Source organism: Somniosus microcephalus, chromosome 30 (genome assembly GCF_052327205.1).
Source record: "Somniosus microcephalus isolate GS21.2 chromosome 30, FLI_Smic_1.0, whole genome shotgun sequence".
NCBI lineage: Eukaryota > Metazoa > Chordata > Chondrichthyes > Squaliformes > Somniosidae > Somniosus > Somniosus microcephalus.
The window spans coordinates 30160336-30179730 of record NC_141016.1 but is presented as its reverse complement, the minus strand read 5'-3'; the positions used below and the strand labels follow the sequence as shown (position 1 = coordinate 30179730).

The 19395-nt window shown below is 60.0% G+C and overlaps 1 protein-coding gene across 1 annotated transcript in view; it reads left to right on the top strand.

The window, feature by feature from the left end:
* dmtn (dematin actin binding protein) overlaps nt 1–19395 on the top strand; it is a 134729-nt gene that overhangs the window by 58951 nt on the left and 56383 nt on the right. The window contains 3 exon segments of the mRNA XM_085970816.1: nt 726–780; nt 3030–3059; nt 3062–3091. Of these exon segments, the coding sequence (XP_085826942.1) occupies nt 726–780; nt 3030–3059; nt 3062–3091 (115 nt within the window).

The window sequence follows — 19395 nt, the reverse complement described above, 5'->3', positions numbered from 1 at the left end:
GACCGCCTATTTCCACCTCCGTAACATCGCCCGACTCCGCCCCTGCCTCAGCTCATCCGCTACTGAAACCCTCATCCATGCCTTTGTTACCTCTAGACTTGACTATTCCAACGCACTCCTGGCCGGCCTCCCACAATCTACCCTACGTAAACTTGAGGTCATCCAAAACGCGGCTGCACGTGTCCTAACTCGCACCAAGTCCCGTTCACCCATCACCCCCTGTGCTCGCTGACCTACATTGGCTCCCGGTTAAGCAACGCCTTGATTTCAAAATTCTCATCCTTGTTTTCAAATCCCTCCATGGCCCTCGCCCTTCGCTATCTCTGTAACCTCCTCCAGCCCCACAACCCCCCGAGATCTCTGCGCTCCTCTAATTCTGGCCTCTGGCGCATCCCTGATTATAATTGCTCAACCTTTGGTGGCCGTGCCTTCAGCTGCCTAGGCCCTAAACTCTGAAATTACCTCCCTAAATTTCTTCAGCTCGCTACCTCTCTCTCCCCCTTTAAGATGCTCCTTAAAACCTACCTCTTTGACCAAGCTCCTGGTTGCCTGCCCTTATATCTTATGTGGCTCGGTGTCAAATCTTGTTTGATAACACTCCTGTGAAGCACCTTGGGCTGTTTTACTACATTAAAGGCGCTATAGAAATACAATTTTGTTATTTCAACCTGCTGGTGATGTTTTGACAGTGAATTGTGCTGATTGCAGTGTCTCTTTGCTCTTAGCTGCAGTCTGCTGACTTCGCCACACCTCACAGGCAGTACAAGAGGAGCAGTGCAGGTAGGGGAACTGTCACTAACATAAACTGTACTCCAACGGGACCGCGTCAGAGCCTGGCTCCTGCACGTTACAATAAAACCGAGAGCGTGTCTGGTCGGTCAGTCAGTGCCTGGCACAGAAAGGCCAGTTCACAGTTCGGGCCACAGATTACTCTTCCCTCTTTCCAGCTTGTTTTGTGCACAATGCCATGCGGAGACCAGGCAGGGGGAAGTTACTGACAGTTTGAATCTATTGTGTGGCTGAAGATTTCAGAACCAGATGTGATAGACACACCAAGTCCTTTATATTAGTAACTGATTGATGAGCTGGATGTCATTAATTTCCTACCCCGTGTGCCATCTCATCCCTTGATAGGTGAAATTTTGCAATTTGAGAGAGCGAATTGCTCAACAATGCGGACGGGCTAACAGCCTGCCGGGAGGCTTCACGCCCCGCTCTCTGGGTTGGGTGAGACAGCGTGTCACTAGCCCAGCGCAGTGACACTGCTCAGGGGCAGGGAAAGAAAGAAAGACTTGCATTTATATAGCACCATTCACCTGAGAGAGCGGACGGGGCCTCGGTTTAACGTCTCATCTGAAAGGCAGCACCTCTGACTGTGCAGCACTCCCTCCGCACCGCACTGGGGATATCAGCCCAGATTTAAGTGCTCAATTACCAGAGAATGGTGGCTTCTGAGGGCAGGCTGGAAACATGGGAGCACTGGTTATCCCAGTGGGAATTCAAGGAGGAAGAGGGATAAAACAAAGAAAGGAACAGAAAACATTTTTTTAAACAGCGAAAAGATTTGCAACCATGGTGACCATCCCATTGAAGGGACGAGTATCGTACAGTGAGAGACGAGCATGGGAGTGAATCATTAACCAAATATTTTGATCTTGAATAGAATTTACGCTCTTAATTCAATCTCAAGTTTTACATTGACAGGAAATGGTTTTGGTACATGATCATCAATTAATTACAAACAGCAAGCTTGTACAGGCAATGTTTACTAATGACTGCAGCTAACAATGCTGCTGTGCAGTCAGCATTAGTCACAGACCCAGTTATCTCAGCAGATTCAATATCCACGGCTCAGTGGGAGCACTCTCGCCCTGGAGCCAGGAAGTCGTGGGTTCAAGCTCCACTCCAGAGCCTTGAGCACACAAGCTAGGCTGACACTCCAGTGCAGTACTGAGGGAGCGCTGCACTGTCGGAGGGGCAGTACTGTCAGAGGGCTGCACTGTCGGAGGGGCAGTACTGAGGGAGCGCTGCACTGTCGGAGGGGCAGTACTGAGGGAGCGCTGCACTGTCAGAGGGGCAGCACTGAGGGTGCGCCACACTGTCGGACGGGCAGTACTGAGGGAACGCTGCACCGTCGGAGGGGCAGTACTGAGGGTGCGCCGCACTGTCGGAGAGGCAGTACTGAGGGAGCGCTGCACTGTCGGAGGGGCAGTACTGAGGGAGTGCTGCACTGTCGGAGGGGCAGTACTGAGGGAGCGCTGCACTGTCAGAGGGGCAGCACTGAGGGTGCGCCACACTGTCGGACGGGCAGTACTGAGGGAACGCTGCACCGTCGGAGGGGCAGTACTGAGGGTGCGCCGCACTGTCTGAGGGGCAGTACTGAGGGAATGCTGCAGTCGGAGGGGCAGTACTGTGGGAGCACTGCACTGTCGGAGGGGCCGCACTGAGGGAGCGCTGCACTGTCGGAGGGGCCGCTGCACTGTCGGAGGGGCAGTACCGAGGGAGTGCTGCACTGTCGGAGGGGCAGTACCGAGGGAGTGCTGCACTGTCGGAGGGGCAGTCACTGTTGTAATGTCGGAAATGCAGCAGCCAAACTGCACACAGCAAGCTCCCACTAACGGCAATGTGATAATGACCAGATAATCTGTTTTTGTGATGTTGATTGAGGGAGAACTCCCCTGCTCTTCTTCGAAATAGTGCCATGGGATCTTTTACATCCACCTGAGAGAGCAGACGGGGCCTCGGTTTAACGTCTCATGTGAAAGATGGCACATCAGACAGTGCAGCGCTCCCTCAGCACTGCACTGGGAGTGTCAGCCTGGATTTTTGTGCTCAAGTCCCTGGAGTGGGACTTGAACCCACGACCTTCTGACTCAGAGGCGAGGGTGCTGCCCACTGAGGCACAGCTGACATGCAAAGAAACTATTTTTTTTTAAATGAAAATGTTTGTTCAGATCTGGGGTAATTGGGCCCAGAATGTTTGGATTCTGGGATCACTGTTTCTCATCACTCTTCCCTTGTCTCTGCAGATATCCAGGTAAGTGCTCGATTCACCTTCTGGAATGTGCCTTTCAAACAAGAGGTGAGAACTGCCAGCTGATATCTGAATACTAAACAAAGAAATCTGATCATTTTAGTGGGAGTGGTTGCGATATAGGAAGCAGTTTGTGGTGGTTAAAGTGTATTGTGTTCAGCTGAACACTACAGGAGGCGAACAGTCTGCGTCCTGTGTTCACTGTTCCGTGCTGTGATGGCCTGAAAACAGAACAGAAACCCAAAGGTGCAGCAGAATGAACACCAGTCATTGTATGCAGCCAGTCGTAAACACATTCTTTGTGATTTCAGCAGCTTGATACATTAGAGAGAGCAGAGTCATTCTCCCAGAGTTTGATTTCCAGGCTTTTACGAACCTGTCATGAGATCTTACCATTTTTACGCACGATGTCACTAATCTCACCATGTTGACTGTGTCGAGGTAAATATTTATTTTCCGTTTAAATGCGAGGGGCCCAGAAATTCATCTCTGACGGTGGCGCACAGCGAGCGGAGTCGGATCGGCCGCCCGCTATACGCGAGAATAACTCGGTGATGTTGCTGTTGCTTATGTAAATTTTCTTGATATTTTAAACTTCCAATGGGGTCTGAGGCGATGCAGTGGGATTTTATAGATGGGCCCAGGAGCTCAGAGAGAGGGAGCGGACGGGGGTTGACATCACTTGCCAAGAGTCTGATTGAAACCGTATGAAAATCCCACGGCAAGGAGAGAGAGTGAAAGAGGAGATGAGTCGTCGGGACTTGGAGTTGGGACTGGCCGAGAATAAGAGGGACAAAATAACGTCGAGCAAAAGGGTTAGGAAAGAATCAAAAACATAACCAGGGAATCAAATTGGAGAAGTGACAAGAGTGGGATTTTACTGAAAAAGTGACTTCGAAAGAAATAAAATTCATACTCGTGTGCACGCTGCATGGCCAATGGCGGGGATCAATCGCTTCGTGATATCGCTGCTCCACTAGTGATCTTGCTGTGTGTGACACACTTTTGGATCTCTGCTTCACCCAAGGCTGCTGTCGAAAGCTCCATCGCCTTTGCTAGATCTGAGGCCATACATTGGTAAAAATCATCTCCCAAAGCTGTGTGAGTCTCTCGGGCCACTGTGCCTAGGCTGTGGTCCAGACAGGCCCACTGACACTATTCTTATTAACAAGGAGATCCCTGAGCCAGCTCGGTCCCATTGGCCATCGCCGCCCCTCTTCATATCAGTGACTGTCACCCCAACGGACATTAATGAACGGAGAGTGGGCCCACCACTGCTCACACTACAGACCCCCTTGCTCACACTACAGACCCCCTTGCTCCCACTACAGACCCCCGTGCTCACACTACACACCCCCGTGCTCACACTACAGACCCCCGTGCTCACACTACAGACCCCCGTGCTCACACTACAGACCCCCGTGCTCACACTACAGACCCCCTGCTCACACTACACACCCCCTGCTCACACTACAGACCCCCTGCTCACACTACAGACCCCCGTGCTCACACTGCAGACCCTCGTGCTCACACTACAGACCCCCTGCTCACACTACACACCCCCTGCTCACACTACACACCCCCTGCTCACACTACACACCCCCTGCTCACACTACAGACCCCCGTGCTCACACTACAGACCCCCGTGCTCACACTACAGACCCCCTGCTCACACTACAGACCCCCTGCTCACACTACAGAGCCCCGTGCTCACACTACAGATCTCCGTGCTCACACTACAGATCTCCGTGCTCACACTACAGATCTCCGTGCTCACACTACAGATCCCCGTGCTCACACTACAGACCCCCTGCTCACACTACACACCCCCTGCTCACACTACACACCCCCTGCTCACACTACACACGCCCTGCTCACATTACAGACCCCTGTGCTCACACGACACACCCCATGCTCACACTACAGATCCCCGCTCACACTACAGACCCCCGTGCTCACACTACAGATTCCCGCTCACACTACAGACCCCCGTGCTCACACTACAGACCCCCGTGCTCACACTACAGACCCCCGTGCTCACATTACACACCCCCGTGCTCACACTACAGATCACCGCTCACACTACAGACCCCCGTGCTCACACTACAGATTCCCACTCACACTACAGACCCCCGTGCTCACACTACAGACCCCCGTGCTCACACTACAGACCCACGTGCTCACACTACAGACCCCCGTGCTCACACTACAGACCCCCGTGCTCACACTACAGACCCCCGTGCTCACACTACAGACCCCCGTGCTCACACTACAGACCCCCGTGCTCACACTACAGACCCCCGTGCTCACACTACAGACCCCCGTGCTCACACTACAGATCGCCACTCACACTACAGACCGCCGTGCTCACACTACAGACCGCCGTGCTCACACTACAGACCGCCGTGCTCACACTACAGACCGCCGTGCTCACACTACAGACCGCCGTGCTCACACTACAGACCGCCGTGCTCACACTACAGACCCCCGTGCTCACACTACAGACCCCCGTGCTCACACTACAGACCCCCGTGCTCACACTACAGACCCCCGTGCTCACACTACAGACCCCCGTGCTCACACTACAGACCCCCGTGCTCACACTACAGACCCCCGTGCTCACACTACAGACCCCCGTGCTCACACTACAGACCCCCGTGCTCACACTACAGACCCCCGTGCTCACACTACAGACCCCCGTGCTCACACCACAGACCCCCGTGCTCACACCACAGACCCCCGTGCTCACACGACAGACCCCCTGCTGACACTACAGACCCCCTGCTGACACTACAGACCCCCTGCTGACACTACAGACCCCCTGCTGACACTACAGACCCCCTGCTGACACTACAGACCCCCTGCTGACACTACAGACCCCCTGCTGACACTACAGACCCCCTGCTGACACTACAGACCCCCTGCTGACACTACAGACCCCCTGCTGACACTACAGACCCCCTGCTGACACTACAGACCCCCTGCTGACACTACAGACCCCCTGCTGACACTACAGACCCCCGTGCTCACACTACAGAACCCCGTGCTCACACTACAGAACCCCGTGCTCACACTACAGACCCCCGTGCTCACACTACAGATCCCCGTGCTCACACGACAGATCCCCGTGCTCACACTACAGATCCCCGTGCTCACACTACAGACCCCCGTGCTCACACCACAGACCCCCGTGCTCACACCACAGACCCCCGTGCTCACACCACAGGCCCCCTGCTGACACTACAGACCCCCTGCTGACACTACAGACCCCCTGCTGACACTACAGACCCCCTGCTGACACTACAGACCCCCTGCTGACACTACAGACCCCCTGCTGACACTACAGACCCCCTGCTGACACTACAGACCCCCTGCTGACACTACAGACCCCCGTGCTCACACAACAGACCCCCGCTCACACTACGCACCCCCCTGCTCACACTACAGACCCCCCTGCTCACACTACAGACCCCCCTGCTCACACTACAGACCCCCCTGCTCACACGACAGACCCCCCTGCTCACACTACAGATCCCCGCTCAAACTGCAGACCCCCATGCTCACACGACAGACCCCCCTGCTCACACTACAGATCCCCTGCTCACACTACAGATCCCCTGCTCACACTACAGACCCCGGTGCTCACACTACAGATCCCCGCTCACACTACAGACCCCCGTGCTCACGCTACAGATCCCCCGTGCTCACGCGACAGACCCCCGTGCTGACGCTACAGACCCCCGTGCTGACGCTACAGACCCCCGTGCTCACACTACAGACCCCCTCGTTCACGCTACAGATCACCGTGCTCACACTACAGACCCCCGTGCTCACACTACAGACCCCCGTGCTCACACTACAGACCCCCGTGCTCACACTACAGACCCCCGTGCTCACACTACAGACCCCCTGCTGACACTACAGACCCCCGTGCTCGCACTACAGACCCCCGTGCTCGCACTACAGACCCCCGTGCTCGCACTACAGACCCCCGTGCTCGCACTACAGACCCCCGTGCTCGCACTACAGACCCCCGTGCTCGCACTACAGACCCCCGTGCTCGCACTACAGACCCCCGTGCTCGCACTTCAGACCCCCGTGCTCGCACTACAGACACCCGTGCTCGCACTACAGACACCCGTGCTCGCACTACAGACACCCGTGCTCGCACTACAGACCCCCGTGCTCGCACTACAGATCCCCGTGCTCGCACGACAGATCCCCGTGCTCACACTACACACCCCCTGCTCACGCTACAGACCCCTGTGCTCACACTGCAGACCCCTGTGCTCACTACAGATCCCCGTGCTCACACTACACACACCCTGCTCACACTACAGACCCCCGTGCTCACACTACACACCCCATGCTCACACTACAGATCCCCGCTCACACTACAGACCCCCCGTGCTCACACTACAGACCCCCGTGCTCACACTACAGACCCCCGTGCTCACACTACAGACCCCCGTGCTCACACTACAGACCCCCGTGCTCACACTACAGATCACCGCTCACACGACAGACCCCCGTGCTCACACTACAGACCCCCGTGCTCACACTACAGATCCCCGTGCTCACACTACAGACCGCCGTGCTCACACTACAGATCACCACGCACACTACAGACCGCCGTGCTCACACTACAGACCCCCGTGCTCACACTACAGACCGCCGTGCTCAAACTACAGACCGCCGTGCTCACACTACAGATCACCACTCACACTACAGACCGCCGTGCTCACACTACAGATCCCCGTGCTCACACTACAGATCCCCGTGCTCACACTACAGACCCCCGTGTTCACACTACAGACCCCCGTGCTCACACTACAGATCCCCGTGCTCACACTACAGACCCCCTGCTGACACTACAGAACCCCTGCTGACACTGCAGACCCCCTGCTGACACTGCAGACCCCCTGCTGACACTGCAGACCCCCTGCTGACACTGCAGACCCCCTGCTGACACTGCAGACCCCCTGCTGACACTGCAGACCCCCTGCTGACACTACAGACCCCCTGCTGACTCTACAGACCCCCTGCTGACTCTACAGACCCCCTGCTGACACTACGGACCCCCGTGCTCACACTACGGACCCCCGTGCTCACACTACGGACCCCCTGCTCACACTGCAGACCCCCTGCTCACACTGCAGACCCCCGTGCTCACAGTACAGACCCCCTGCTCACACTGCAGACCCCCGAGCTCACACTGCAGACCCCCGTGCTCACACTGCAGACCCCCGTGCTCACACTGCAGACCCCCGTGCTCACACTGCAGACCCCCTGCTCACACTACACACCCCCTGCTCACACTACAGACCCCCGTGCTCACACTACAGACCCCCGTGCTCACACGACAGATCTCCGTGCTCACACTACAGACCCCCTGCTCACACTACAGACCCCTGTGCTCACTACAGATCCCCGTGCTCACACTACACACCCCCTGCTCACACTACAGACCCCCGTGCTCACACTACACACCCCCGTGCTCACACTACACACCCCATGCTCACACTACAGATCCCCGCTCACACTACAGATCCCCGTGCTCACACTACAGACCCCCGTGCTCACACTACAGACCCCCGTGCTCACACTACACACCCCCGTGCTCACACTACAGATCACCGCTCACACTACAGACCCCCGCTCACACTACAGATCCCTGTGCTCGCACAACAGATCACCACTCACACTACAGACCGCCGTGCTCACACTACAGACCGCCGTGCTCACACTACAGATCACCACTCGCACTACAGACCGCCGTGCTCACACTACAGACCCCCGTGCTCACACTACAGTCCCCCGTGCTCACACTACAGACCCCCGCGCACTACAGACCCCCGTGCTCGCGCTACAGACCCCCGTGCTCGCGCCACAGACCCCCGTGCTCGCGCCACAGACCCCCGTGCTCGCGCCACAGACCCCCGTGCTCGCGCCACAGACCCCCGTGCTCGCGCCACAGACCCCCGTGCTCGCGCCACAGACCCCCGTGCTCGCGCCACAGACCCCCGTGCTCGCGCCACAGACCCCCGTGCTCGCGCCACAGAGCCCCGTGCTCGCGCCACAGAGCCCCGTGCTCGCGCCACAGATCCCCGTGCTCGCGCCACAGATCCCCGTGCTCCCGCCACAGATCCCCGTGCTCCCGCCACAGACCCCCGTGCTCACGCCACAGACCCCCGTGCTCACGCCACAGACCCCCGTGCTCACGCTACAGACCCCCGTGCTCACGCTACAGATCACCGTGCTCACGCTACAGACCCCCGTGCTCACGCTACAGACCCCCTCGCTCACGCGACAGATCCCCCGTGCTCTCACTACAGACCCCCGTGCTCACACTACACACCCCCGTGCTCACACAACAGACCCATGTGCTCACTACAGATCCCCCTGCTCACACTACACACACCCTGCTCACACTACAGATCCCCGTGCTCACACTACACACCCCATGCTCACACTACAGATCCCCGCTCACACTACAGATCCCCGTGCTCACACGACACACCCCCGTGCTCACACGACAGATCACCGCTCACACTACAGACCCCCGCTCACACTACAGATCCCTGTGCTCACACTACAGATCGCCACTCACACTACACACCGCCGTGCTCACACTACAGACCGCCGTGCTCACACTACAGACCGCCGTGCTCACACTACAGACCCCCGTGCTCACACTACAGACCCCCGTGCTCACACGACAGACCCCCGTGCTCACACGACAGACCCCCGTGCTCACACGACAGACCCCCGTGCTCACACTACAGACCCCCGTGCTCACACTACAGACCCCCGTGCTCACACTACAGACCCCCGTGCTCACACTACACACCCCCGTGCTCACACTACAGATCACCGCTCACACTACAGACCCCCGCTCACACTACAGACCGCCGTGCTCACACTACAGACCGCCGTGCTCACACTACAGACCGCCGTGCTCACACTACAGACCGCCGTGCTCACACTACAGACCGCCGTGCTCACACTACAGACCCCCGTGCTCACACTACAGACCCCCGTGCTCACACTACAGACCCCCGTGCTCACACTACAGACCCCCGTGCTCACACTACAGACCCCCGTGCTCACACTACAGACCCCCGTGCTCACACTACAGACCCCCGTGCTTACACTACAGACCCCCGTGCTCACACTACAGACCCCCGTGCTCACACTACAGACCCCCGTGCTCACACTACAGACCCCCGTGCTCACACCACAGACCCCCGTGCTCACACCACAGACCCCCGTGCTCACACGACAGACCCCCTGCTGACACTACAGACCCCCTGCTGACACTACAGACCCCCTGCTGACACTACAGACCCCCTGCTGACACTACAGACCCCCTGCTGACACTACAGACCCCCTGCTGACACTACAGACCCCCTGCTGACACTACAGACCCCCTGCTGACACTACAGACCCCCTGCTGACACTACAGACCCCCTGCTGACACTACAGACCCCCTGCTGACACTACAGACCCCCTGCTGACACTACAGACCCCCTGCTGACACTACAGACCCCCGTGCTCACACTACAGAACCCCGTGCTCACACTACAGAACCCCGTGCTCACACTACAGACCCCCGTGCTCACACTACAGATCCCCGTGCTCACACGACAGATCCCCGTGCTCACACTACAGATCCCCGTGCTCACACTACAGACCCCCGTGCTCACACCACAGACCCCCGTGCTCACACCACAGACCCCCGTGCTCACACTACAGGCCCCCTGCTGACACTACAGACCCCCTGCTGACACTACAGACCCCCTGCTGACACTACAGACCCCCTGCTGACACGACAGACCCCCTGCTGACACTACAGACCCCCTGCTGACACTACAGACCCCCTGCTGACACTACAGACCCCCGTGCTCACACAACAGACCCCCGCTCACACTACGCACCCCCCTGCTCACACTACAGACCCCCCTGCTCACACTACAGACCCCCCTGCTCACACTACAGACCCCCCTGCTCACACGACAGACCCCCCTGCTCACACTACAGATCCCCGCTCAAACTGCAGACCCCCATGCTCACACGACAGACCCCCCTGCTCACACTACAGATCCCCTGCTCACACTACAGATCCCCTGCTCACACTACAGACCCCGGTGCTCACACTACAGATCCCCGCTCACACTACAGACCCCCGTGCTCACGCTACAGATCCCCCGTGCTCACGCGACAGACCCCCGTGCTGACGCTACAGACCCCCGTGCTGACGCTACAGACCCCCGTGCTCACACTACAGACCCCCTCGTTCACGCTACAGATCACCGTGCTCACACTACAGACCCCCGTGCTCACACTACAGACCCCCGTGCTCACACTACAGACCCCCGTGCTCACACTACAGACCCCCGTGCTCACACTACAGACCCCCTGCTGACACTACAGACCCCCGTGCTCGCACTACAGACCCCCGTGCTCGCACTACAGACCCCCGTGCTCGCACTACAGACCCCCGTGCTCGCACTACAGACCCCCGTGCTCGCACTACAGACCCCCGTGCTCGCACTACAGACCCCCGTGCTCGCACTACAGACCCCCGTGCTCGCACTTCAGACCCCCGTGCTCGCACTACAGACACCCGTGCTCGCACTACAGACACCCGTGCTCGCACTACAGACACCCGTGCTCGCACTACAGACCCCCGTGCTCGCACTACAGATCCCCGTGCTCGCACGACAGATCCCCGTGCTCACACTACACACCCCCTGCTCACGCTACAGACCCCTGTGCTCACACTGCAGACCCCTGTGCTCACTACAGATCCCCGTGCTCACACTACACACACCCTGCTCACACTACAGACCCCCGTGCTCACACTACACACCCCATGCTCACACTACAGATCCCCGCTCACACTACAGACCCCCCGTGCTCACACTACAGACCCCCGTGCTCACACTACAGACCCCCGTGCTCACACTACAGACCCCCGTGCTCACACTACAGACCCCCGTGCTCACACTACAGATCACCGCTCACACGACAGACCCCCGTGCTCACACTACAGACCCCCGTGCTCACACTACAGATCCCCGTGCTCACACTACAGACCGCCGTGCTCACACTACAGATCACCACGCACACTACAGACCGCCGTGCTCACACTACAGACCCCCGTGCTCACACTACAGACCGCCGTGCTCAAACTACAGACCGCCGTGCTCACACTACAGATCACCACTCACACTACAGACCGCCGTGCTCACACTACAGATCCCCGTGCTCACACTACAGATCCCCGTGCTCACACTACAGACCCCCGTGTTCACACTACAGACCCCCGTGCTCACACTACAGATCCCCGTGCTCACACTACAGACCCCCTGCTGACACTACAGAACCCCTGCTGACACTGCAGACCCCCTGCTGACACTGCAGACCCCCTGCTGACACTGCAGACCCCCTGCTGACACTGCAGACCCCCTGCTGACACTGCAGACCCCCTGCTGACACTACAGACCCCCTGCTGACTCTACAGACCCCCTGCTGACTCTACAGACCCCCTGCTGACACTACGGACCCCCGTGCTCACACTACGGACCCCCGTGCTCACACTACGGACCCCCTGCTCACACTGCAGACCCCCTGCTCACACTGCAGACCCCCGTGCTCACAGTACAGACCCCCTGCTCACACTGCAGACCCCCGAGCTCACACTGCAGACCCCCGTGCTCACACTGCAGACCCCCGTGCTCACACTGCAGACCCCCGTGCTCACACTGCAGACCCCCTGCTCACACTACACACCCCCTGCTCACACTACAGACCCCCGTGCTCACACTACAGACCCCCGTGCTCACACGACAGATCTCCGTGCTCACACTACAGACCCCCTGCTCACACTACAGACCCCTGTGCTCACTACAGATCCCCGTGCTCACACTACACACCCCCTGCTCACACTACAGACCCCCGTGCTCACACTACACACCCCCGTGCTCACACTACACACCCCATGCTCACACTACAGATCCCCGCTCACACTACAGATCCCCGTGCTCACACTACAGACCCCCGTGCTCACACTACAGACCCCCGTGCTCACACTACACACCCCCGTGCTCACACTACAGATCACCGCTCACACTACAGACCCCCGCTCACACTACAGATCCCTGTGCTCGCACAACAGATCACCACTCACACTACAGACCGCCGTGCTCACACTACAGACCGCCGTGCTCACACTACAGATCACCACTCGCACTACAGACCGCCGTGCTCACACTACAGACCCCCGTGCTCACACTACAGTCCCCCGTGCTCACACTACAGACCCCCGCGCACTACAGACCCCCGTGCTCGCGCTACAGACCCCCGTGCTCGCGCCACAGACCCCCGTGCTCGCGCCACAGACCCCCGTGCTCGCGCCACAGACCCCCGTGCTCGCGCCACAGACCCCCGTGCTCGCGCCACAGACCCCCGTGCTCGCGCCACAGACCCCCGTGCTCGCGCCACAGACCCCCGTGCTCGCGCCACAGACCCCCGTGCTCGCGCCACAGAGCCCCGTGCTCGCGCCACAGAGCCCCGTGCTCGCGCCACAGATCCCCGTGCTCGCGCCACAGATCCCCGTGCTCCCGCCACAGATCCCCGTGCTCCCGCCACAGACCCCCGTGCTCACGCCACAGACCCCCGTGCTCACGCCACAGACCCCCGTGCTCACGCTACAGACCCCCGTGCTCACGCTACAGATCACCGTGCTCACGCTACAGACCCCCGTGCTCACGCTACAGACCCCCTCGCTCACGCGACAGATCCCCCGTGCTCTCACTACAGACCCCCGTGCTCACACTACACACCCCCGTGCTCACACAACAGACCCATGTGCTCACTACAGATCCCCCTGCTCACACTACACACCCCCTGCTCACACTACAGATCCCCGTGCTCACACTACACACCCCATGCTCACACTACAGATCCCCGCTCACACTACAGATCCCCGTGCTCACACGACACACCCCCGTGCTCACACGACAGATCACCGCTCACACTACAGACCCCCGCTCACACTACAGATCCCTGTGCTCACACTACAGATCGCCACTCACACTACACACCGCCGTGCTCACACTACAGACCGCCGTGCTCACACTACAGACCGCCGTGCTCACACTACAGACCCCCGTGCTCACACTACAGACCCCCGTGCTCACACGACAGACCCCCGTGCTCACACGACAGACCCCCGTGCTCACACTACAGACCCCCGTGCTCACACTACAGACCCCCGTGCTCACACTACAGACCCCCGTGCTCACACTACACCCCCCCGTGCTCACACTACAGATCACCGCTCACACTACAGACCCCCGCTCACACTACAGACCGCCGTGCTCACACTACAGACCGCCGTGCTCACACTACAGACCGCCGTGCTCACACTACAGACCGCCGTGCTCACACTACAGACCGCCGTGCTCCCACTACAGACCGCCGTGCTCCCACTACAGACCGCCGTGCTCCCACTACAGACCGCCGTGCTCCCACTACAGACCGCCGTGCTCACACTACAGACCGCCGTGCTCACACTACAGACCGCCGTGCTCACACTACAGACCGCCGTGCTCACACTACAGACCGCCGTGCTCACACTACAGACCGCCGTGCTCACACTACAGACCGCCGTGCTCACACTACAGACCGCCGTGCTCACACTACAGACCGCCGTGCTCACACTACAGACCCCCGTGCTCACACTACAGACCCCCGTGCTCACACTACAGACCCCCGTGCTCACACTACAGACCCCCGTGCTCACACTACAGATCACCGCTCACACTACAGACCCCCGTGCTCACACTACAGATCCCCGTGCTCACACGACAGACCCCCGTGCTCACACTACAGATCCCCGTGCTCACACGACACACCCCCTGCTCACACTACAGATCCCCGTGCTCACAATACACACCCCATGCTCACACTACAGATCCCCGCTCACACTTCAGATCCCCGTGCTCACACTGCAGATCACCACTCACACTACATACCGCCGTGCTCACACTACAGACCCCCGTGCTCACACTACAGACCCCCGTGCTCACACTACAGACCCCCGTGCTCACACTACAGACCCCCGTGCTCACACTACAGACCCCCGTGCTCACACTGCAGACCCCCGTGCTCACACTACAGACCCCCGTGCTCACACTACAGACCGCCGTGCTCACACTACAGACCCCCGTGCTCACACTACAGACCCCCGTGCTCACACTACAGATCCCCGTGCTCACACTACAGACCCCCTGCTGACACTACAGACCCCCTGCTGACACTGCACACCCCCTGCTGACACTGCACACCCCCTGCTGACACTGCAGACCCCCTGCTGACACTGCAGACCCCCTGCTGACACTGCAGACCCCCTGCTGACACTGCAGACCCCCTGCTGACACTGCAGACCCCCTGCTGACACTGCAGACCCCCTGCTGACACTGCAGACCCCCTGCTGACACTGCAGACCCCCGTGCTCACACGACAGACCCCCGTGCTCACACTACAGACCCCCGTGCTCACACTACAGACCCCCGTGCTCACACTACAGACCCCCGTGCTCACACTACAGACCCCCGTGCTCACACTGCAGATCCCCGTGCTCACACTGCAGACCCCCGTGCTCACACTGCAGACCCCCGTGCTCACACTGCAGACCCCCGTGCTCACACTGCAGACCCCCGTGCTCACACTGCAGACCCCCGTGCTCACACTGCAGACCCCCGTGCTCACACTGCAGACCCCCGTGCTCACACTGCAGACCCCCGTGCTCACACTGCAGACCCCCGTGCTCACACTGCAGACCCCCGTGCTCACACTGCAGACCCCCGTGCTCACACTGCAGACCCCCGTGCTCACACTGCAGACCCCCGTGCTCACACTGCAGACCCCCGTGCTCACACTGCAGACCCCCGTGCTCACACTGCAGACCCCCTGCTGACACTGCAGACCCCCTGCTGACACTGCAGACCCCCTGCTGACACTGCAGACCCCCTGCTGACACTGCAGACCCCCTGCTGACACTGCAGACCCCCTGCTGACACTGCAGACCCCCTGCTGACACTGCAGACCCCCTGCTGACACTGCAGACCCCCTGCTGACACTACATACCCCCTGCTGACACTACAGACCCCCTGCTGACAGTACAGACCCCCTGCTGACACTACAGACCCCCTGCTGACACTACAGACCCCCTGCTGACACTACAGACCCCCTGCTGACACTACAGACCCCCTGCTGACACTGCAGACCCCCGTGCTCACACTGCAGACCCCGGTGCTCACACTGCAGACCCCCTGCTCACACTGCAGACCCCCTGCTCACACTGCAGACCCCCTGCTCAAACTGCAGCCCCCCGTGCTCACACTGCACACCCCCGTGCTCACACTGCAGACCCCCGTGGTCACACTGCAGACCCCCTGCTCACACTACACACCCCCTGCTCACACTACACACCCCCTGCTCACACTACAGACCTCCGTGCTCACACTACAGATCTCCGTGCTCACACTACAGACCCCCTGCTCACACTACAGACCCCCTGCTCACACTACACACCCCCTGCTCACACTACACACCCCCTGCTCACACTACAGACCCCTGTGCTCACACTACAGACCCCTGTGCTCACACTACAGATCCCCGCTCACACTACAGATCCCCGTGCTCACACTACAGACCCCCGTGCTCACACTACACACCCCCGTGCTCACACTACAGATCACCGCTCACACGACAGACCCCCGCTCACACTACAGATCCCTGTGCTCGCACTACAGACCGCCGTGCTCGCACTACAGACCGCCGTGCTCGCACTACAGACCGCCGTGCTCGCACTACAGACCGCCGTGCTCGCACTACAGACCGCCGTGCTCGCACTACAGACCGCCGTGCTCGCACTACAGACCCCCGTGCTCGCACTACAGACCCCCGTGCTCGCACTACAGACCCCCGTGCTCGCACTACAGACCCCCGTGCTCGCACTACAGACCCCCGTGCTCGCACTACAGACCCCCGTGCTCGCACTACAGACACCCGTGCTCGCACTACAGACCCCCGTGCTCGCACTACAGACCCCCGTGCTCGCACTACAGACCCCCGTGCTCGCACTACAGACCCCCGTGCTCGCACTACAGACCCCCGTGCTCGCACTACAGACCCCCGTGCTCGCACTACAGACCCCCGTGCTCGCACTACAGACCCCCGTGCTCTCACTACAGACCCCCGTGCTCGCACTACAGACCCCCGTGCTCGCACTACAGACCCCCGTGCTCGCACTACAGACCCCCGTGCTCGCACTACAGACCCCCGTGCTCGCACTACAGACCCCCGTGCTCGCACTACAGACCCCCGTGCTCGCACTACAGACCCCCGTGCTCGCACTACAGACCCCCGTGCTCGCACTACAGACCCCCGTGCTCGCACTACAGACCCCCGTGCTCGCACTACAGACCCCCGTGCTCGCACTACAGACCCCCGTGCTCGCACTACAGACCCCCGTGCTCGCACCACAGACACCCGTGCTCGCACCACAGACACCCGTGCTCGCACCACAGACCCCCGTGCTCGCACCACAGATCCCCGTGCTCACGCTACACACCCCCTGCTCACGCTACAGACCCCGGTGCTCACACTGCAGATCCCCGTGCTCACACTGCAGATCCCCCGTGCTCACACTACAGATCCCTCGCTCACAGTACAGACCCCCTCGCTCACGCGACAGATCCCCCGTGCTCACGCTACAGACCCCCGTGCTCACGCTACACACCCCCTGCTCACGCTACAGACCCCTGTGCTCACACTACCGATCCCCGTGCTCACACTACAGACCCCCGTGCTCACGCTACAGACCCCCGTGCTCACGCTACAGACCCCCGTGCTCACGCTACAGACCCCTGTGCTCACGCTACAGACCCCCTCGCTCACGCTACAGATCCCCCGTGCTCTCACTACAGACACCCGTGCTCGCACTACAGACACCCGTGCTCGCACTACAGACCCCCGTGCTCGCACTACAGACCCCCGTGCTCGCACTACAGACCCCCGTGCTCGCACTACAGACCCCCGTGCTCGCACTACAGACCCCCGTGCTCGCACTACAGACCCCCGTGCTCGCACTACAGACCCCCGTGCTCGCACTACAGACCCCCGTGCTCGCACTACAGACCCCCGTGCTCGCACTACAGACCCCCGTGCTCTCACTACAGACCCCCGTGCTCACACTACACACCCCCGTGCTCACACTACAGACCCCTGTGCTCACTACAGATCCCCGTGCTCACACTACACACCCCCTGCTCACACTACAGATCCCCGTGCTCACACTACACCCCCCCGTGCTCACACTACAGATCACCGCTCACACTACAGACCCCCGCTCACACTACAGATCCCTGTGCTCACACTACAGATCGCCACTCACACTACAGACCGCCGTGCTCACACTACAGACCGCCGTGCTCACACTACACACCGCCGTGCTCACACGACAGACCGCCGTGCTCACACTACAGACCGCCGTGCTCGCACTGCAGACCCCCGCTCACACTACAGATCCCTGTGCTCACACTACAGATCACCACTCTCACTACAGACCCCCGTGCTCGCACTACAGACCCCCGTGCTCGCTCTACAGACCCCCGTGCTCGCACTACAGACCCCCGTGCTCGCACTACAGACCCCCGTGCTCGCACTACAGACCCCCGTGCTCGCACTACAGACCCCCGTGCTCGCACTACAGACCCCCGTGCTCGCACTACAGACCCCCGTGCTCGCACCACAGACCCCCGTGCTCGCACCACAGACACCCGTGCTCGCACCACAGACACCCGTGCTCGCACCACAGACCCCCGTGCTCGCACCACAGATCCCCGTGCTCACGCTACACACCCCCTGCTCACGCTACAGACCCCGGTGCTCACACTGCAGATCCCCGTGCTCACACTGCAGATCCCCCGTGCTCACACTACAGATCCCTCGCTCACAGTACAGACCCCCTCGCTCACGCGACAGATCCCCCGTGCTCACGCTACAGACCCCCGTGCTCACGCTACACACCCCCTGCTCACGCTACAGACCCCTGTGCTCACGCTACAGATCCCCGTGCTCACGCTACAGATCACCGTGCTCACACTACAGATCCCCGTGCTCACACTACAGATCCCCCGTGCTCACACTACAGATCCCTCGCTCACAGTACAGACCCCCTCGCTCACGCGACAGATCCCCCGTGCTCACACTACAGACCCCCGTGCTCACACTACAGACCCCCGTGCTCACACTACAGACCACCGTGCTCACACTACAGACCCCCGTGC